At 35.9% G+C, this 23,261-nt stretch overlaps 1 protein-coding gene across 4 annotated transcripts in view; it reads left to right on the top strand.

Moving 5' to 3' along the window:
* Window positions 1–23,261, top strand: part of FER (FER tyrosine kinase) — a 304,478-nt gene that overhangs the window by 49,580 nt on the left and 231,637 nt on the right. For all 4 annotated transcript variants that reach the window (XR_013815162.1, XM_079799477.1, XM_079799478.1 and 1 more), the window contains exons 5-8: window positions 2,311–2,410; window positions 19,506–19,689; window positions 21,645–21,782; window positions 22,385–22,504. Coding sequence is in view for 3 of the 4 variants with exons in the window: in XM_079799477.1 (XP_079655603.1) it covers window positions 2,311–2,410; window positions 19,506–19,689; window positions 21,645–21,782; window positions 22,385–22,504 (542 nt within the window). In the remaining variant the exon portion in view is untranslated. The remainder of the gene's footprint in view (window positions 1–2,310; window positions 2,411–19,505; window positions 19,690–21,644; window positions 21,783–22,384; window positions 22,505–23,261) is intronic.

Here is a 23,261-nt window from a genome sequence, read left to right as displayed (position 1 = left end):
GCCACTTTGGAAGATTGGCATTTTCTTATAAAACTAAATATACTCTTGCCAGAGGATCCAGCAATCACACTCCTTGGTATTTGTTCAGAAGAGTTGAAAACTTTGCTGTGAAAGTGAAAGCCCCCACACATGGGTGTTTATAGTAGGTTTATTGATAATACCAAAACTTAGGAGCAACCAAAATGTCTTTTATTAGGTGAATGGATGAACAAACTGTGGCACATCTAGACAATGAAATATTATTCATCATTCAAAAGAAATGAGCTAGCAAGCCATAGAAAGACATCGAGGAACCTTAAATGCATATTACTAAGTGAAAGAATATAATCTGAAAAGGCTATGTATTGTTTGATTATAATACTGTATGATATTCTGGGAAAAGAAAAACTATGATTACAGTAAAAAGATCAGTGGTACTGCCAAGTGGGCACTTGAAATATTGAAGGCTCACTTTGTAATATATATGATTGTCTAACCACTATGCTGTACACCTGAAACTAATACAAAATAATATTGACTGTAAACTGTGATTGGAAAAAAAAGAGTGGTTGCTAGGGATCAGAGGAGAGAGAGGAGTGAACACATGGAGCACAGAAGATTTTGACAGTGAACTACTTTGTATGATGCTATAATGGTAGATACATGTCATTCTATGTACAACACCAAGAGTGAAACCTAATGTAAATTGTGGATTTGGATGATAATGCTCTGTCATTTTAGGTTCATCACTTGTAACAAATGCTCTTTTGGGGGGATGTTGCTAATGGAGGCAAATGTGTGTGTGTGTGGAGGGGTGGGAGGTATATGGGAAATCTCTGTCCTTTATGCTCAATTTTGTTGTGAAAGTGAAACTGGTCTAAAAAAATAAAGTTCATAAAAAAATGTCAACCAGTGAAATTTTTTAAAAGGGAATGATTTGAACTAATTTATATCTATATTATAGTTATTAATATTTTTATTTATTTGCACAGTCATTCTTTGTCACATCAAATATGATGGTGATGTAATATTTATTAGAAGTGGGCTCTGAGATTGTCTTCTAAGTAGCTTATGCCCTCTTTGAAAGTTTTTCATACTGCTGATTTCTTAGGCTTCTCGGAAGCTGCACCAGAAGTTTTTCAAACAACATCTAAGATTCTTAATTTTTCTCTCAATTGCTATTTAAATGCCTTTTTGACAATAGAGTCAAGAACATGCATTTGTCTGGTTTTTCTGTAGAAATAATAATCATGTTCTTGCATGCATGTAGTTACTACTTATGATTATTGCTTGGCTAACAGTGATTGTTAGGTACACCTTCTTTTCAGAGATGTTACAATATCAACAAATTTTTTCATTAATAAAGAAATAAAAAAATAAACCATGCTAACAAAAAAATTCATGTTAGAACTGATGAATTGTGGCAACTCAGAGTGACTCTGTACAATTAAAATAAATATTTAAATTAGCTTTTTTATAAGAGAAAATGTTTCTATAGACAGAAAATTAATTTATTGGTCTTTAAATTTAGATGACTGCAGCACTGTTTCTGGATTTGCTCTCCTTTTAAGAAATTGTGTTTTTTTTTATGTGCTGTTGAATTTATCACTGATTTCTAAAGTAATTTTTTCTTTTAATCCTCACATAAGGGTGTGTTTTTATTGATTTTTAGAGAGAGTGAGAGAGAGGGAGAGGGAGAGATAGGGAGAGAAACATCATTGTGAGAGAGAAACATCGTTTGGTTGCCTCCCGTACACACCATGCCCGGGGATTGAACCTACAACCTAGATATATACCCTTACAGGGAATTGAACCTGCAGCCTTTTGGTATACAGGATGACGCTCCAACCAACTGAGTCACCTGGCCAGAGCTAAAGAATTTTTTTTTTTAATCCTCACCTGAGGATATTTTTAAAAATTGATTTGAGAGAGAGAGAGAGAGAGAGAGAGAGAGAGAGAGAGAGGTGAGAGAGAAACATCCATCAGTTGCCTCCCGTTCACGCCCTCAATGGGGATTGAATCTGAAACCTAGGTGTGTGCCCTCTGTGCTCTGGCTGGGAGTTGAACCTGTAACCTTTTTGGTGTAAGGGATGACTTTCCAACCAACCGAGACATCTGGCCAGGGCCAGGGCTAAAGTAATTTTTTAAAATTGTATTACGTGTCTCCTTCTTCCCTGATTCACCCTCCCCCCAAGTAATTTTTAATTTATTGTCTGTAATTGTGTATTAAAGAGCAACTCTGACCTATAAGCAGTAAGGTGCACATTGGAATTTAAGTTCTTGATCATGTAAATTTATGTTTTAATTTTTTTTAATTTCTTTTTTTGACAGGTTACAAAGACGGAATTAGAGAAATTAAAATCCAGCTATAGACAATTAATAAAAGAAATGAATTCTGCCAAAGAGAAATATAAAGAAGCTTTAGCTAAAGGTATGGCAAAATTATGAAAAAATGTTTACTTTAGTGCTTTTTATTCTTATCATTTGAATGTTATCTTTATAAATAGTACAATGATTCCACTTAGACCAATTTACATTAAAAAAATACCGAAATATGCCTCACTGGCATGGCTCAGTCTTTGAGCATCTACCTAAGAACCAGGAGGTTGTGGTTCGATTCCCGGCCAGGGCACATGCCCAGGTTGCGGGCTCGATTCCCAGTGTGGGGCGTGCAGGAGGCAGTCGATCAGTGATTCTCTCTCACCATTGATGTTTCTATCTCTCCCTCTCCCTTCCTCTCTGAAATCAATAAAAATATATGTTAAAAAATACCAAAATAAACCAAAATAGACTGATTGTGAAATTATGTAATAATTCTTCCTTTATAAAAAAATGATGCACAATATTTTTGAATAGTGTATACTAAATGGAATTATGTAGCATTTGTGTAATAGAATGCAAAGTGTTTAAATTGATCTCTAACATCAGATTTAGTTAATTAATGAGTGCTGAATAAGAAAAAACAAGGTTGTATTTGTTTAGAAGTCTTTTCAATTCCCTTTTTACCATGGTACTTAAAAGCCTTTAAAATCACAAGATCATATTATAGCGTTATCTTGCCTTTGTAGCTTAATTTTATATGTGTCTAGTGTCCTACAATTTTCATTGGACGGTTTGGAAGTAAATGGAAAGAGAAACCAATGTTTTTAACAGAGATTTATGGTTATAGTCTTGAATTGTAGCTAAACAGTTTTCATATTTCATTTTTATTAAAATTATAAAAGTTGGAGTTTTAAAATTTTCTTTCTGGCACTCTAGCCGGTTTGGCTTGGTTCAGTGGAGAGAGCATTGGCCTGGGACTGAAGGGTCAGTATCCAGGTTTGATACACATCAAGGGCACATGCCTGGGTTGCAGGCTCAATCCCCAGTAGAGGACATTCAGGAGGCAGCCAATCAATGATTCTCTCTCATCATGGATGTTTCTATCTCTCTGTTCCTCTCCCTTTCTCTCTGAAATCAATAAAAAAATTTTTTTTTTCTTTCTGGCTAAATATGTAAGCCTTATTAGAAACTCCCTTTTCTTTTTACTATTGAATTTACCATTCTCTTTTATTAATGTATTTTTCTTTGTCTTTTACCTGTATATTATATTGTTATTTTTGAAGTAAATAAATAAATAGCTCCTGTATTTGGATATTTCTTGCACAATGAAAACATTGTTTTTATTATTATTCTCAATAGATTAGAAGAGATTCTGATTTAGATGTAGCTCTCCCTTCCTCCCTCTTTTCCTTACTTCCTCCTCCCTTTCTATCTCCCCACCCACCTTGCTCATCCCTGCTTCTTTGCCTCCTTTCCCCTGTTCCTCTTTTTCCTGGTCTCCCTCCCCCTTCCTCCTTCCCATTTTTCCTCCAACACCTAAGCTATGTTTCCCTCACTCCTCCCACATTTAATTCATGTTTCTGCTTCTCACAATGTTTCTATTTGCTTTTGTAGGGAAGATGAATCCATGTTTGCAGTTTCCTTATCTTTCTTCATCTTACTTATTTTTCGTGTATTTCAACCAAAATTTTGAGATTATGACCTCTTTACTAATGTAAACATCTCTTTTAAAATGCTTTTGTAATTTAATTACCTGTTATTTAAGTGAAGAAAAGTAAAAATGGCATCGACTTTGGAGTCAGATAGTCTTGCATTAAATTCTAACATTGTGTGAATATTTTATAGATTTTCAAACTTCGTGTTAAAACCTAATTACTAGTCCTTTGTTATTTTTAAGAGTGCTTTAGATAATTTAGAAGTACTTACTGAGCACTTTCTGTCTTTAAGTTATTGAGATTAAAGCAGTATTTTCTATGTATTGAAGGAGCTTACCTGTTTCTAGTTGATATTCTAACTTGGGAACTTCAAGTCTTATCATCTTTCAAAATTTAGCATTTATACAAGGGATACTTTGCTAAACCATCAAGAGTAGTTCAGAAATAGTTTTGTACATTTAGCATTGCTACTTAATCTGTCAAAATAGTTAATTTTATAAAGTTCATTACTTAATGCCTGGCTAGCATTCTCAAATTAGTGTTCTATATTATAAATAATCATATTGAAATTCACCCAGAGCAAGTGATGACTTAATCCGACTGTATTATAATCCATCTATGCTAAGTATTTCACACTGCGTCTGTATCTGTTAGAGAAAAATTATTTAGGAAAGGAAACACATAATTACTCCCAAGTCTGGATGCCTATTTTTAATGATATTACTTGTTTTTGTTTAAAAATGGAAATCTAATTTTGATGTCATAATAAAGTTTTAAATAGTTCTTATACCTAATGCTTATATTATCAAAGATTATTCACATATTATAATTGTTCTTTATTACTTTGGATCTAGATAAAATACTATTTAGTGTTGTATTAATAGTAGGAAGGCAACCAGAAAATCTCAAGACTGTAGTTTTTATTGGTATTCTATGGTGTATTATTTTATTTAATTTTCTGTATTAAAATATGCAAACTTATTTACATTTCTCTTTCTAAAGATATTAGTGATAGTATTTTCCTATTTTCAAGAATTCGATTACTCCCAGTAGATCAACTTATAACCTATAGAATATATATTTTAAAAATAACTTCTTATGTAATTGTTTTATGCATGAGGCATATGTAAATTTCTCTTCCATAATAAAATCAATTGAAACTTTTTTCTCATTTTTACATGAAAAAGTATAAAATTATATTTCTGAATATTTTGTTTCTGATTTCAGACTGCATCTGTGTTTAACATGAAAATGGGAGTCCTTTTGTGAAGTTATTTAGTCACTATAAGGATAATGTGATGGCAAATTTTCCAATATTTACAGGCTTATGCCAGAACCTTAGTTCGTCTTGATAGGTCAGTCCAGGGCATTCTGGAATGGACCCTAGGCACTGCTTGGGTGCTGGCAGCGAATGCCCAAGTTATGGCTCTGGTATCCAGAGATTACTGTAGATTGGTGGAGGTCTTGGAAAAGCTATTTAGAACACCAGTCTGACATATAGCAACCAGCTGGAGAAGAGAAAGGCTTTGAGATAGACAGGGCCTGGAAATATTTTAAGGTTTAAAGTCTGGGTTTGATCGAGAATGGGTTCTGAGTCTAGGGCTCAGTGACTGCAACTGGAGGTTCAGCAGTAGCAGCAGATCAGTAGGAAGGCTGGGTTAAAGCTGAAATGCCAAACTGACCCCTGCTGGATGGATTACACAAAATACTTTCAATTTTGAATGTTAGAATTTATATCCCATGGGAATTTAGTTTATGTTCAGTGTAAAATAAAAACTCATTTGCAATATGAATGTAGCATTATTTTAATTAATTTGTTAACATTTTAAATATTAAACTTGTTTTGCTGGGTGCTGTGTTGAGGGAACGGATGTTTGCATTAAATTGATTTGAACTAATTTGGACATTAGTCTATTTTTGGCTATGTATATCTGTTTATTGACTATTTCCTAGACCTTAGTCTATTGATTATTATTTACATGTGCTTGGAGAACAACCATAATAAGAGTAGCTGATTGAGCTGAAGTTAATAATTTAATTGTTTCTTGATAGCAGCACTGAGTTTTAGAAAAATAAGTTATTGAATGCAAAGTACAGAGGTTTTCTATTGTAGATTGAGTTCTGAACATCTTAGTTGGTTTTAAACACATAGTTTTGCCATCAAACAATTTTGTGAATAAATATAGTTTGTATCTGGACTAGGGTTCTGACATAAGCCTGTAAATGTTGGAAAAATTTGCCATCACATCATTCTTATAAAAGTAGATGATTTCACAAAAGAATTACAGGATCATGTTGTCTGTGAATAAAGAGTTTTATTTTTCCTTTTCATTTTGATTTCTTTATTTTTCCTTTTACTTGTTGATTGCCCTAGCTAGAACCTCCAGTATAATGTTGAGTATAAGCAGAAAGAGCAAAGATTTTGCCTTGTTCCTGAACTTGAGGGGAAAAGTCTGCCACCATTAAATATGATGTGAGCTGTAGTATTCAAATATTTTTTTAATTAGGTTGAAGAAATTCCTTTATATTCATTCTTTGTAATGGATGTTGGATTTTTGTATTGATTGAGATGACATTTTTTCTTCTTTTTGATTTAATATGGTGGATTATTTGATTGATTTTCACATATGTTTCAAATATTACAACAGCCTCGCATCCTGGAATGATAGCTCCTCTTGCATATGATGCATTATCATTTTTTATATTGTTGAATATGGTTGGCTAAGTTTTTGTTTATAATTTTTTAAAAATGCTTTTGATGGTTACATTGGTTTTTTAAAAAAAATATATTTTTATTGATTTCAGAGAGGAAGGGAGAGGAATAGAGAAATAGAAACATCAATGATGAGAATCATTGATCAGCTGCCTCCTGCATACCCCCTACTGGGTATGTTAGTCCTATTTTTATTTTATATTTTTGAGGAGCCTTCATATTGTTTTTCACTGTGGCTGCACCAATTTATCCCACCAAGAGTGCATGAGGGTTCCCTTTTATCCACTTCCTCACCAACACTTATTGCTCCCCTCCCCCTATTTCTTTGCTTTCTATTTAATAGACTTATGCTTTAGTCTTTATTATTTCCTTCTGCGTTGTTTAGGCTTAGTTTGTACCAATTATTCTATTTTCTTGATGTGGAAGCTAAGATCATTGATTTGAGAAATATCTTATTTTCTTTCCTAATGCAGGCATTTAGTACTATGAATATCCCTAAGTACTCTTTTGCAACATTATATCCTTTTTATATACAATCGTGTCTTCATATTCATTCAGTTCAAAATACTTTCTTATTTCCTTGTGTTATTCTTTGATCTATAGGTTATTTATAATTGAGTTATTTAATTTTCTAAAGTTATGGGATTTTTCTTGAGATGTTCTATTTTTATTCATAATTTAATTCCATTTTGGTCTGAAAATATTCTTTTTATGACTTTATTTCTTTATATTTATGTATATGTTATATATCCCATAGTATGGCATATCTTGATTCTTCATGTATATTTGGTAAGACTATGTATTCTATTATTGGTTGGAGTGGTCTATTTGTCAGCTTGGTACAGTTGGTTAATATAGTTATTTAAATATTTAATGTTTTTACTGATTTTCTGTCTACTTGTTCTATCAATTATTGAAATGGGGCAATTGAAATCTCCCACTGTTATTGTGGATTTCTCTGTTTCTTCTTATAGTTATCTCAGTTTTTTGCTTCATGTATTTTGACACTCTGTTGTTAGGTGTATAACCAGTCAAGATTGTTATATTCTCTTGATGACTCTCTTATCATTATGAAGTGACTTTTATTATCCCTCGCATTATTCTTTGCTGTGTTATCTATTTTATCTGTACAATTTGTTTTCCTTTGGCAGCTTTTAGGATTTGCTTTTCATCATTGGTTTTGAGTAATTTGGTCATGATGTGGTTTTTCTTTTTTACTTGTGTTTGTGGTTTCTGAGCTTCTTGTATATATACCTGAGAGTTTATAGTTTTAATGAGTGTGGAAAGCTTTTTAAGAAAATATATATTTTATTGATTTTTTACAGAGAGGAAGGGAGAGAGATAGAGAGTTAGAAACATTGATGAGAGAGAAACATCAATCAGCTGCCTCCTGCACACCTCCTATTGGGGATGTGTCCGCAACCAAGGTACATGCCCTTGACCAGAATCGAACCTGGGACCTTTCAGTCCATAGTCCGATGCTCATTCCACTGAGCCAAACTGGGTAGGGCGAGTGTGGAAAACGTTTATCCATTATATATTCACATATATTTACTGTCACCTCTTCTCTTTCTGCTGTCCTTCAGAGACTCCAGGTACTTGTGTATTAAGCTGCTTGTAACTGTCTCACAGCCTACTGATGCTGTGATCATTTTTTCCCCTTGTCTTTTTTCTCTTCTGTTTTATTTTGGTTAGTTTCTATGGCTATGTCTGTAAATTTACTAATCTTATTTTCTAGTTTACTTAAAGATATACTGAAGTACTAGGAAAGATGTTCAAAATAACTACCTCATACTTATGTATTCTGATGTGACATATTTAATTGATTTTATATGGATAGAATTACACTAGTGTTTTATATTTACCAAGCCTCAAAATACAGACAATAGCATTTGTCGGAGTTTCTCTTACGTGGGTAGAAGTCTGAATGCTTCTGTTTTATCACACATCGTGTTCAGGAAAAAAACAAGACAGGATGAGCCACTTCACAAGACACATGCCCATACGAGTCAGTCTGGAGAAGTTTGAAGGGAGCTCTCCTCACACAATTTTATGACAAGAGTAGGAAACAATCTTTCTTTCAAATTCTTCTTTCTGTATGAGAAATACAAAAGAGTGCTAAGGGATTGGTAAATTCCCTGATTATTTACAATCTCTCACTACGCTATGCAGACGGAATAAGAGGAAACCTATAGCTAGATTGTGGTGAATTAGCTGTTATGTCTCATTCAAAAAAAAAAAAAAAGTAAAGTTTTCTGTAATTGGCAGTAGATTTTCTTAAATTGTCTCTTCATTCATTATGAATAGTTCTATGATATTTTATAGCCAATTAAATTGATTAGATCCATTGAGTTGTCTCTTTAGAGTACTTTAATTATGAAAACCAGTTTGAAATGAGCTCAGATCTCAGACAGATGGTTAATTTGTGTTTAAATAAATTGAAAATTTAAAAAATGAATAAAACTTTAAAAATCTATTTTAGTTGATTTCCTCATTTTGAGTTGACTAATAATGGTAACTGGCCTTTTTATTCAATAATCTCTAAATCTTAGAGATTTTTAAAAATCAAAATTAGATATGGATGATGAATGGAGGTTCTCTAGAAAAATATTCTGAAATTCAAATTTACCTCTCAGTTCAACATAGAGAAGAAATACATTTGGATACAGGACTTGCTAAAGACCGAAGGAGAGTTTGCTGATTATCAATTCTATTGAAAGTGACCTGAAAGTGAGAGGTTTTCCTTTTTTTTTTGGACCTACTTATTAGTACATAATATATTAGCAGCTAACTTAAGGCATGAATGCTTTTCCCTGCATGGAGCTTAATATGATAGGAACTCTACAAGGTCATAAAGAGTAATGTCACTTTTAGTTATTAATCTAAATTTGCATTTGGTTAAAGCTATAGAAATTGAAGTGACAGTTATAATATTCTTATTAGATACTGAAATATTATGTGGGATGAAATATGCTCCATGATTCACTTATATTCTGGAGGTAACTTCCAAAAAATAAAATGAAAGCATAATTACTTGCTTTGTGCCCTTTTTGCTTAGTTTTATTTAATAAAACTAAGTTTCACATATAAAGAGGTTAAGAGAAGTTAAATCTTTTTGCTGATTTTCCTCTATATTTTATAGGTGATCTCCTTAACAATATTAGTTTTGGACTTGATTATTAGAACTGATGCAGAAGGTAAAATTGTAATCTTTCTATAACTTTTAACTTTTTAAGAATTTTATTTGTTTAAATTTATTTTTAAAATAAGAACTATAGCAATTCATACATTTTCTTGTTATGTGCCAGGCACTGTTATTTATATTAGGAATATTACAGATAACAAAATATCCAAAAATCCCTGCCTCCATAAGGCTTACATTTTAGAGCAGAAGATAGCTAATGAATTTTTAAAAAGTGAAACATAGTATATTAATTACATGGTAATAATTACAATGGAGAAAACACTATAGGTAGATAGGGTGTTTGGGGTTGATCAGATTAGTTGTCATAGAGAAAGAGACCTTTAAATAAAGAGTGAAGGAGGTGAGGGAATGAATCGTGGTTTTATGGGGCAGAGATTACTCCATGACAGAGGGGATAGACGAAGCAAAGTCATTGAAATGGGATCATGTCCAGCATATCTGAGAAGTATTACAGTCATCTGTGTGGCTAGATCTGAAGGATTGATCAGGGAAAGGCATGGAGGTATGAGAATCAGAGGAAGAATGATGGTGGTGGCAAGGGAGACACAGATTATGAAGGGTCTTGGTAGTTCTTTAAAACCCTTTACCATGAGTAAGATGGGAAGCCATTGGTGGGTTTTGAGCAGAGGAATGACATGAACTAACTTACATTTTTACAGGAGAATTCTGGTAGCCTGTTGAAAATAAGAGTCTGAGATTGGGAGAAAGATGGATGTAGAAGACCAGTTGCTTCCAGGCTATTGGAGTAATCCAGGCCCAGTTTATGCTGCTTTGGACTGGGTGGCAGTAGCAGATGTGATTAGAAGTGGTCAGATTCTGGTTATACAATTGATTCTTGTTATTTTTGGTAGTTATACTCTATAAAATTACTGTGAGAACTAAATTAGCATTACCTGAGTACTGAATCATTGTCCCTAGCAGAGTCACAGTTTTGACAGTTGAGCAATAAATACATCACCAATACACCTAACAATACATTGTTTTGTGTGTGTTTCTTTTTAAAGATACTTTATCCTATATAATAAAGAGGGGATATGTTAATTGACCATCACTCCATCACAAATATGGCTGCACCCACAGCTGAAGCCAAGTTCCCTTAAGGAGCCTTAATGAGCAATCAGCAGGGACCTGAGGCTACGCCCTCCGCTGCCCCCATGGGGCTTGACAGGGGACCTCAGGCCATGCTCCCCGCCCTGGCATCAGGCTAGGGGACCTCAGGCCGAGCCTCCTGCCTTGGAACCAGGCCGGAGGACCTCAGGCCACGCCCCCCCACCCAGCAGGGCTTGAGGGGGGACCTCAAGGTGCGCTTCCTGTCCTGGTGCTGGGCTAGGGGACCTCAGGCTGCTTCCCCCACTCCAGTGCCAGGCTGGGGGACCTCAGGCCGCGCCCCCCACCAGGTGGGGCTTGACAGGGGACTTCAGATCATGCCCCCCACCCAGGCACCAGGCCAGGGGACCTCAGGCTGCACCCCCAGCCCCAGCACCGGCCAGGGGACCTGAGGCTGTGCCCCCCTGCCTGGCGGGGCTTGACAGGGGATCTGAGGCTGCGCCCCCCTGCAAGTGGGGCTTGACAGGGGACCTGAGGCTGTGTCCCCCCCCCCCCCCCCCACCTGGCGGGGCTTGACGGGGGACCTCAGGCCATGCCCCCCACCTGGCGGGGCTTGACGGAGGACCTCAAGGCATGCCACCCACCCTCATCTGGGGGACCTCAGGTCACACCCCCCCATCCTGGTGCCAGGCCAGGGGACCTGAGGCTACGCCCCCTGCTCAGCGGGGCGCGACAAGGGTGGGACTGGCCGGGTCTGGATCTAGCCCAACGGGGGCGGGGGCAGCCAGGCCTGGGTCTCACGCGATTTTGAGGTGCATGTGGGTGGGCGGGGACTTGACTCTGGGTCCTGTGGTGTGCCCCAGACTCTGACAGGAGGAGGTAAAATACATACAGGAGGTAGTAAAATACATTTTACTAATTTTCTTTAATCTCTGACACTTCTATTATAGAGAAAGGGCAAATAGGAATATTAAATTATTTCCTCTAATTAATCCCCTTTTAATGTGCACGAATTTCATGCACCGGGCCACTAGTTTAATATATATTGTTGAATCATTAACATTGAACCACAGTGTTACAACTCATGACTAAAAGCTTTCTAACACATCTATTTTCTCCATAAGGCACGTCACACCCACCTTAAACATAAGAATACTAAACAACATTTCAGCACTATGTTTAGGGACCATTTTAAACAGCAAAATAATGAATAGAAAGCACAAAAAATATGAAAGTAAATAGATTGTCTTTTGTGAAGGTCAAGCTTACATAGTTGAGCTTTGTTAGCCTCATAATACATGACATGTATGCATACTCTGTTGTTACAAACATTAAACAGATTTGTCAACAAGTGGTGGCAAAAGAATTATAATTTATGTAGAAGAGAAAAAAATTGGATGGTTTACTCCCTGCTGATTGACACACAATAATTCTATGCCCTGCTCATTGCCTTTCATTAAAACAAAACAAAGTATACAGCAACAGAGGTACAGTTCTGTATCTGTCAATGAGAATTTATTCACGTTGTATACTTTATATTAATTTTCAGCTCTAATGTAGTTATTTAAAAGCTAAACAAGTATAATAGTGATCTGAGATATTCTGAGCCAACAAGCTTATGTGGCAAGAATCATTAGTTTCTTTGCGATATATTTTGTTAGATGAATAGAATTTTAAAAAGTTTACCTGCAATTTTGAATTTTACACAGTATTATTATTTCCTGAATTTATTTACATAGTCTCAATGGGACCCTAAATATTTATTTAAAACAAGTAAGGAAAAAAATATAATAGAATTTCTTTCCAAATCGTACCAAACTTTTCATTTTCCTACAAGGGAGGGAGGGTGCAGGGTAGTATAGACAGAATAATCAATCAATCATGTGACTGTGCCAAGTACACATTATAACCAATGCACAGGTATATGTGAGCTGTAGAGTACAAAAACAGGTCCCCCAATCTCTATGAAAACATATACCCCCCCCCAAAAAAAAAATTTAGTTTTAAGCCCAAAGCTTTTAAAATAATTTATTACCATTATTTTTATGTACTGGAATCTGCCTTCAATGTTTTCAAAGGTTTAAAATTTTTTTTTCCAAATTGTGTTAATAATCATGATAATTAGATTTGGCTATAATAGTTTTCTTTAGCTTATTTGTCATACACTAAATCTGATAAGGAAAAAAGTATCTGGGAACTTCTTAACTTTTCTAATGTTATTTTGGATTACAAAATCTTAGTGAGGTGAGTATTGCATATTTAATGAATTCTGCACCAGCTAGAAAGACATATGGGAACTATGCAGTTTAAAAATCTGTACAAATAGGACAGATGGGTGGTTTAAATGTTTTAAAGGTCTCCATGAAAATGTTTCTGTGGAGAGTGTGACTCTTGAAGTTACATGCTAATAAAACCTAGTAATAATTAGGAATAATAGAGTTCATATAAAAAGTAATATTTAAAAAATAACATCATGTATGGAATTCATTGAATTTACTAGTTATACCTTTTAAACTTATAATAAAATTTAAAAAAATATATTTGTAAAATTTTTAAAATATATCTTTATTATTGAAAATACTACAGATTTTCCTTTTTCCCTCACATTGATCTCCTCCACCCTACTCTTGCCCCTTCTCAGGCCTTCACCACACTATTTTCTGTGTGTATGGGTTATGCATAGCCTGCATAAGAAAGAGGTAATATGCAAATTGACCATCACGCCCTCACAAGATGGCTGCCTATGACCAGGCAGGCAGGGGGGTTAGTGAGGGACAACCAAACGACTGAACAAGAAGGCTTTGTGGGGTGACCATGCTGGCAGGGTGGTTAGTGAGGGATGACCAAACGACTGAACAAGTAGGTTGTGTGGGGCGACCAGGCTGGTGGGGGGGCTGTGAGGGGTGATCAGGCCAACAGAGGGGGCAGTTGGGGGTGACCAGGCCAGAAGGGGGGGCAGCTGGGGACAACCAGGCCAGCAGGGAGGGGCGATCAGGCCAGCACGCAGAGGCAGTGAGGGGTGATCAGGCCTGCAGTGGGGGCAGTTATGGGCAACCAGGCAGGCAGGCAGGTGAGCGATTAGGAGCCAGTGGCCCAGGATTGTGAGAGGCATTGGGCCTAAACTGACAGTCAGACATCCCCTGGGGGTCCCGGATTGGAGAGGGTACAGGCTGGGCTGAGGAGACTGCCCCCTCCCCCATGCACATATTTCATGCACCGGGCCTCTAGTTATATAAGTTATATAAGTTATAATGAAATTTAATAAATTAGAACACAATACTGAAAAATTCTGTCCTGGTATATGCTTCCTTTATTTTCTTATTATGAACATTTGGACTCTAGAAGACTTTTTTATTATTCGAAATCAATTTATCTGTATACTGGTAAATGCAATGATATTTTGAATTGTAGTCAGAATTTGTCGAATTTCAAGTGACAAAAACTTAAAATACTAGTAGCTTAAAAATGATAAACCAAAACAACAACAACAACAAACTGCCACACATAAAAAAAGCCACTTTAAAGAAAAGGATCCTAGAAAGGGCTTTGGCAGCTTCTCGAGTTCAGGGACTTTCACTCTTTTCAGGCATTAATGTGACTTAGCTCCCAGCCAAAGGACTGGTTTCTTTTTGGTCAGGTATGCACTTTGAATTTTGGACGTCAGTTTAAAATAGAAGTCTCCTCCTGACTTGTCTGGATAGGGAGAAAAAGGGGTTGTCATTTTTAAGGAAGGATGTGGGGCTGGCCATAAATGTATCAATGGCATTGACTCTTAGGGACTTTTTTGAAATGTATTTCTGCAGGAAGGATGCTAAGTAGCAATGTTTATAGGTAAATATAGTATTCTATGACAAAACAATTATAGTAACTTAACAGTAGGGGAAGGTGCTCCTGATTACATTAAAAGTTATGTGCGATTATTATTATTGAAGTGATTTATTAATTGCTAAATTAAAAAAATATCCCTAGTGTAATATAGAGTGAGTTAAAACTTCTATAGCAATTTATATTAACTGAGACAAAAAACATTGTTTCTGAATGAACATTAAACAGATTTTAAAATCCTATATAATAAATAGCTAATATGTTAATTAGACCGAACAGCAGAACGACCATACAGATGACCTTCCAGATGAAGCTGGGGCTGCGAGGGCCAAGCCCCTTGCACAAATTTCGTGCATCGGGCCTCTAGTTAAAATATAATAGAATAAAAAAATCGCAGAGCATTCTTGATATAGTAAGATGATGAATTATTTCATGAATTGTTATCTCAGTTACATATTTAAAACTTTGTATGATTATTTACTGATTAATGAAATAAAATATATTATCCAAATATATTATCCTGTGGGTCATTCGTAACTTGAAAGTGAGAAAACCCACTGATTTAGTGGCTAATGTTATTTTTTTCTGATTCCCTCAGATAGATCGGAATTAATATGTTTGCTCTTATCCTCCCACTCCAGTGTTAGAACCTCTTTCCAGTCAACAGCGAGAGAGGTCGGGGAGATGCCCTAGTGATTACATTATTTTATAATCGAGAAATTATGTCATAAAGTTAAACAAGTGTTCTAGGGCAATATTTTGTGAATAACTTGAACAGTTATTAATATCACCATGTGCATGAACAGCTAAGGGAGCATGGTTAGAGATTTATGCTCTGTAAAAGAATGATGGGCAGCTCCCTAGGAGAAGTGAGTGGTGGTTCTAGTACTTGGAAGCACTGGAATTTGTTGGTAAGAGACATGCTAGTCTGCTAGAAAGGTTTGTTTCCTTTTCCACTAGCTGGATGTAGTTTCTGTGCCTCAGAATTAGAGGGATGATGAGAAAATCAAGGGAATTCTTCTGTTGCTCTGCCTGGGCATGGTTTAGGGGTCTGAGGTCTCATCTCTGCGAAAACTCTGACTTTTTCTCTGCTTTTGGCTCTGGGCTGGAGATATTCTCCAATAGAGTATGTTTTTCTGATCCCTACCCACCAGGAATACTCAGATAGGTGCTGAACCTAAACAGAGTGGCCGCAGAGGAGAGCCTCTGGTGTCGGAAATTCTCACCATAACATCTGTTTTGGGGAGAGGATTCATTTGGAGGACTCTCCTTGGAAAGAGAGCAAAAATTAATAAATATTTTGAAGAGTTTATTCCATAAATGTATGTAATTGGCAAGAAATACTTATTTGATTTACATAAAAATTAAAGATTTACTTAAAATTTTTATTTATATAGTTATTTATTCATATGATCTATCTGTAAATATTTTCTGAATAGTTTTAGTAAAGGAGCCACAAAAAGTTTTAGTTCAAAATATTTTCATTATCTCCTAGACTTGTCCTACATCAAGTCTTAATTTTTGTGCTTTGATTTTCAAGGCTTTCACAACCTAAAATTGCCCTATTTATACAGACATATTTTCTTAATTTCCTCAAAATTTACTCTCTTTGAGCTTATTTATTTGCCTACCTAGGTACCATTGCTTATTATTTCTATGTTTTCACTCGGTAGTCGAAATCACCAGACCATGGGCTTTAGGTCAAGGACTCTGCTTTGCTGAATACTGAGTTACCAGTGTTTAGCACAATTCTCAGTGATAATCAGTTAATAATATTCATTGAATGAAAGGAAGGAAGAGAGACAGTAGTGGGGTGAGGGCATGTGCTGGGGGGTGGGAGCGGCTAGGGAGATGAAAACGAGACATATATAATACTTTCAACAATGAAGAATTTAAATTAAAAAAGGGAGGAAGGGAGGGGCTAGGAAGGGAAAGAAGGAGGGAGGGAGGGAGGGAAGGAAGGAAAGAAGGAAGGAAGGAAGGAAGGAAGGAACTAAAAAACACATTAAGATTTCTCAAGGAGAGAAACCAAGATGGTGGCATAGGTAAACACCTAGACTACTGCCTTGCACAACCACTTCAAAACTACAACTAAAAGACAAAACGGACATCATCCAGGACCACAGGAAGGCTTGCTGAGTGGAAATTCTACAACTAGAAGGAAAGAGGAAAGCACACTGAGACTCAGAGGAACTGCAGAAGGCAGAGGTATGGAGGTGTGCGCGCGGAGAGGGCTGGCAACTGAGTACGCAGCTGGCTTTCTCAATCGGGAGGGAGACAAAAGCTCCCGACAGCTCTGAACTCCAGTTCTGGGCGAGACTCTGGGGACCCAGACTCATTCGGGGAGAAACTGGACTGTCTGGCAGCGGGCGAAACTTGACGGCGGCTTTCTCTCAGAGGTCCTTGCAGCGATTACCGCAGGACACTGAGACCCAGGGGCCTCTTAGGGCAGGGCTGAAGGGAAGCCATTGCTGTCTGCTCCACCCTGAGACTCCGCCCCATCCAAGCTGAGCACAGAGGTTTTTGCAAGTCTTGTCTCATAAGGGTGTCTCCAGCACAGCAGTTCTCCTGGATAGACACATCTGATCCTCACAGCCAATTGGCCTGGAGGTCAAATCCTTCCAGGGATACCAACAACAATCAAGGCTTAACTACAACAAGACTGTGCACACAGCCCACAAAGGGGTGCACCAAGAGTGTCCACCTCAGGTAACTGGGGAGGCTTAGCCACTGGGCCCTATAGGACACCTAGCACACAAAGCCACTCTATCAACTCAGGGAAGCAGCCAAAATGCGGAGACAAAGAAACAGATCACAAATGAAAGAAATGGAGGAAAGCAAAAGACTGGATATAGAGTTCAAAACCACGGTTATAAGGTTTTTCAAGAATTTTCTAGAAAAGACCGATAAATTTAGCCAGACCCTCGAGGATATGAAAAAGGACCAACTAGAAGTTAAGCATACACTGACTGAAATAAAAAATATTATACAGAGATCCAACAGCAGACTAGAGGATCACAAGAGTCAAGTCAAAGATTTGAAATACAAAGAAGCAAAAAACAATCAACCGGAAAAGCAAAAAGAAAAAAGAATCCAAAAAGTTGAAGATAGTGTAAGGAGCCTCTAGGACAACTTCAAGCGTACCAATATCCGAATTATGGGGGTGCCAGAAGAAGAGAGAGAGTAAGATATTGAAAACCTATTTGAAGAAATAATGACAGAAAACTTCCCCCACCTGGTGAAAGAAATAGACTTACAAGTCCCGGAAGCACAGAGAACCCCAAAGAAAATGAATCCAAAGAGGACCACACCAAGACACATCATAATTAAAATGCCAAGAGCAAAAGACAAAGAGAGAATATTAAAACCAGCAAGAGAAAAACAGTTAGTTACCTACAAGGAAGCACCCATACGACTGTCCGCTGATTTCTCAACAGAAACTATGCAGGCCAGACAGGAGTGGCAGGAAATATTCAAAGTGATGAATAGCAAGAACCTACAACCAAAATTACTCTACCCAGCAAAGCTATCATTCAGAATTGAAGGTCAGATAAAGAGCTTCACAGATAAGAAAAAGCTAAAGGAGTTCATCACCGGCAAACCAGTATTATATGAAATATATACACATTATATTTAAGAAGAGGAAGAAGAAAAAGGTAAAGATAAAAATTATGAACAACAAATACATATCTATCAACAGTGAATCTAAAAATCAAGTGAATAAAAAATCTGATGAACAGAATAAACTGGTGAACATAATAAAATCAGGGGCATAGAAAGGGAGTGGACTGACAATTCTCAGGGGAAAGGGGTGTGGGGGGTGCGGGAAGAGACTGGACAAAAATTGTACTCATATGGATGAGGACTGGCGGGGGAGGGGGTAAGGGCAGAGGGTGGGATGGGAACCGGGTGGAGGGGAGAGCTATGTGGAGAAAAAAGAGGAACAATTGTAATTGAACAATAAAGATTTATTTAAAAAAAAGATTTCTCAAAATTCTTTAAAATGTCAAAGCCTGTTAATAGTACATTTAAGGCTTTCTTCCTTTCCTTCCTCCCTCCCTTCCTCCCTCCCTCCCTCCCTCCTTCCCTACCTACATTCTTCCCTGAAAGGAGGGAAGGAAGGAAGGAAGGATGGAAGGAAGGGAGGGAGGGAGGGAGGGAGGGAGGGAGGAAGGAAGGAAGGAAGGAAGGAAGGAAGGAAGGAAGGAAGGAAGGAAGGAAGGAAGGAAGGAAGGAAGGAAGGAAGGGAAAGGAAGGTAGGAGAAAGAGGGAGGAACTATTGTCTATTTTGTCTTTCTTTTACCTTTCCAGACTTGTCTCATCTTTTAAGGTCTGTTTTCTCCACAAAGTGTCCCCCAACTTCCCTTGTCTTTGTTGGTATCTCAAACATAGACCTCAAAATTTAACATTTACAAAATTTCTTGTTTTCTTGGTGATATATATGCACTGTTGTTCCAATTTGGTGTAAGCTGCTTGAACATGAGAAGGATCATATATCTGTACAGTTTTACAAATAAATTGTACATTATCCTTCATTCACTAAACAGTTACTGCAGTGCATGCCTCCTTCAGAGCGGCCTCTGTATTGGCAAATAAATAGTACTTTGCATAGAGCTAAGCACATAGTGTATGTTCAACAAACTTTTGATTAGCCATAAAATGAGTGAAATAACATAAAATAGTGGTGGCTCTGTGTGCACACAGAGAAGATAAAACTTTTTTATTATCTCTCTTATAACTGTCTTCAATGATTCTTCAGGGAAAGAAACGGAAAAGGCCAAGGAGCGTTACGACAAAGCCACAATGAAACTTCATATGTTACATAATCAATATGTATTGGCATTGAAAGGGGCACAGCTTCATCAGAATCAGTATTATGACACCACCCTTCCTCTGCTTCTGGACTCCTTACAGACAATGCAAGAAGAAATGATAAAAGCACTGTAAGTTACATTTTGTATTTGACATAAAATCCTGTCATAAAATGATTTTAATATTAGTTGCTCTCCTACTTAAGCTTTTGTGTAAAAGTTGTCTATGTTTTGTGAGCTTCATTATTGACCCAGACCCATGGGTGTTTCAGACCTGTTTTACCTCAATTCTTCTTGATTTTCACTTTAGGTATCCCTTTAGTTTATGCTTCTCTCCTAAACCTTCTAGCCGACCCCAAGAATTTCCCTTCTTTTTTATATGTGTTTGTTTTGCTCCAATTAAAAGGAAATTTATATGAAAAAAATTTCAATAGTTGACAAATATTAAGAAGTGGAAATCTGTCTCCACAGGGTTGGGAATTTAAATTTTGAGCAACAGAAAAGTGTGAAGAAAATATTTTTTGAAAGTTTATTTGGTATATTCTTGTTGTATGAGATTAAAATCAACAAATATTTATTAGACTTCTACTGTCTGCAAAGCACATTGAATATAAAGATGAGTAGGCCACAATGTTTGCCTTCAAGGAGCTAACAGTATATGTTGGTTAAATGCACACATGTGTACCGAACATATTGATTTAAGACAATAGAAAAATGTAAGCCACCCTTTGGTAGACTTCATCTCCCTTATTAGCTGGGTTAGGTGATCCCTTATTTTCCCAAGAAGATAAAGTGTTTTTAGTCAACTTAAATATGTATACTTTTAAGGTTGTTAATAAAAATAATGAAATTTCTACTTAAAACATTTAATAAATACATTTAGTTACATCTACTTTAAATTACATAGTGTTTATTCAGAAATATTTATTTTCCTACTCTCCATTTAATGAATCAATAGTTTTCAAACTCTTCACATGAATCTTCAATAATATTATTTTCATCATCACTAGGACATCTTTTAAAGACATATGATGGTTTCCCACAGCATATTATCTTTACTTGTTAAGAAATTGGTTCAGACCTAGCATTTAAAAAATCCAACCATGATGCTATCACTGAAATTGAAACCCATGTCACAAGTACTCATTCATATAATGTTAGACTTCATGCCCCCGCTCCATTTGTCTTAAAGGTGAATATTAATGATCTCCACATCATAACGACTTACTGTATTTCTTTATAAGGTATCTAGATAGGCTATTTACATTTGTATCATTCAGTACTTTGAATTATTATTAGTTCATATCCTCAGGGATACTTACTAAATTCTTATTAAATTTCTCTGTCTCCCCCCTTTTAAAAAATGGTGTCTATCAGGTGATTTTTATAATCATTCCAAACTAGCACTGCTTGAAGCAGTTTAAGTCTAATTTTTCTTTGCCCAAACATTATTTTGCTATTTAAAATAAAATAACTGAGAAAATACTTTATAATAAGACAAATTTGGTAACGATTTTGGAAAAGAAAAACAGAGAATACCTTGTATTTATTTGGGAATATGCAGGATAAACTTGTCTGTCCATACTTGTTACTGAGGCCAGTAATGACCAATGGCATAGCATTCTCAAGTTGGGATCAGGTCTTTGCAACAGAATAGTTTTTCCTTTTGCATTTATTAGGTAATGCTAAAAAATTTTTTGACATTTTTGCTACTGAGTGGAGGCCAGGAGGAGATATCTAGATGTCATTGAAGTTAGGAGAGCAGAGGCCCAGGAGCAAGAGAAGACACAAGTGGCAGGGCATATGAGGAAGTTGCAGATACTAGAAAGAAACATTAAAGAGACTATTGTGGACCCACAGCTCCATGTTACGGAATCCAACATTTCTATGATAATGTTGAGAAACAGAAAGTGATCAACACTGACCTTACATTTAGACACCTCAAATACAGGTTGGAAAAGGTACATAAAACTACCATCTGTAAATATTGATATTATATTTCTTGTGTTTGTTATTCTGAATCCTTTCTAGTTCTATGTTTTCTTGATAAACTTTAAAATGTTGTAAAATTTTATTTTTGTTTTCAGAAAAGGCATATTTGATGAATACAGCCAGATAACTAGTCTTGTTACGGAGGAAATAGTGAATGTCCATAAAGAGATTCAAATGTCGGTTGAGCAGATAGACCCTAGCACAGAATACAATGATTTTATAGATGTTCACAGGTATGTATGATATTGTCATTCTTCTTTCAGTGTTAATAGCAATATTATTTTTATATCATATAATATTTAACTACATTGAAATAAGAGATATTGATGAGCTTGTTAGGACATTAGATATTTCAGATTAATTTGTCTACTTTTAATTATTTTCAAAGTCTTTTCTCCAAGATTATAACTATTTAGATAGTGATCTTTAAAAATTTTAGGGTTGTCACTATATCATTTCTTAAGCCTGTATTTAATCCATCCATGAAAGTGTCTTTTCTTTTTAACATTTCTATAGTAATAGTACTATGACTTTGTGTATTAAATTTTATAATGTATCAATTACTTCTCCAAGCATTCATCATCTTATTTTATATTCATTGCCATTATGACAGGAATAAAACCACTTAATATCTGCATTCTATAAATGAGGAAATTAAGGTTGAAATTACATGACTAGATCTTTGCTGCCTGGGGTTTAATATGATTTATTTTATTGATGTTTACTTTGTGAATATAGTTTTTGATGAGAAAATATATTCTGCCTTTGGTGTGTACTAAGATATATCATGATAGGCTATTCATATTAATCAAAATGATTTGGCATGCTTTACTAGAACATCAGCTGCTAAAGAGCAAGAAGTTGAGTTTGATACTTCCTTACTAGAAGAAAATGAAAATCTTCAGGCAAATGAGATTATGTGGAATAATTTAACAGCAGAAAGTTTGCAAGTAACGTAAGTATTTGCAAAACCTGAACGCTTTAAATATTACTATTTTTATTTATAGTTGTACATTCTGAAATTTAAAATCCCAATTTTTATTTTTTGCAAGTAATGAAAAGTAAATTAAAAATAAACCGTCCGGCCAGTGTTGCTCAGTGGATGAGCGTCAACCTGTGAACCTAGAACGTCACTGTTCAATTCCCAGGCAGGGCACATGCCTGGGTAGTGGGCCCAATCCCCAGTGAGGGGTGTGTAGCAGGCAGCTGATCAATGATACTCTCTCATCATTAATGCTTCTGTCTCTCTCCTTTTCCCTTCCTCTCTGAAGTCAATAAAAACGTATTTTAAAAACAGAAATAAATAAACTGATTGTTGTTTGGTCAGAATGAAATGTTTTGAGAAATATGTTGACTTTTACTCATTGTTCACTAATTAATTTTGGTAATTCCAAAAATCAAAATTCTGTGCAATGTATTCATTCAGTTATTGCTAATATCTTATATTGGAATAATACTTTATTCTTTTCAAAGCCTGTTTTTTAAAAATCCATTTCATTCTCAGAACTTACTGGCAGAACCATTTTGGAAATGAAGACATACATGAGTGTTTAGTGATAAGAGACTTGTAGATGTCAGCAGCATTTAGTACAAAACTTTGACTTTTAATTGAGTTCTCCTTAAGCAGGGATGTCTTCTATTATAGGCTAGTAAAAGAGTTCATTCTTCACTTTGTTGTTGCTATTTCATAAAATTTTAAGGATTTTTGAGAA

The sequence above is a fragment of the Cnephaeus nilssonii genome, assembly GCF_951640355.1.
Source record: "Cnephaeus nilssonii genome assembly, chromosome: 2".
Classification (NCBI taxonomy): domain Eukaryota; kingdom Metazoa; phylum Chordata; class Mammalia; order Chiroptera; family Vespertilionidae; genus Cnephaeus; species Cnephaeus nilssonii.
This window is presented reverse-complemented; position numbering and strand designations above follow the sequence as displayed.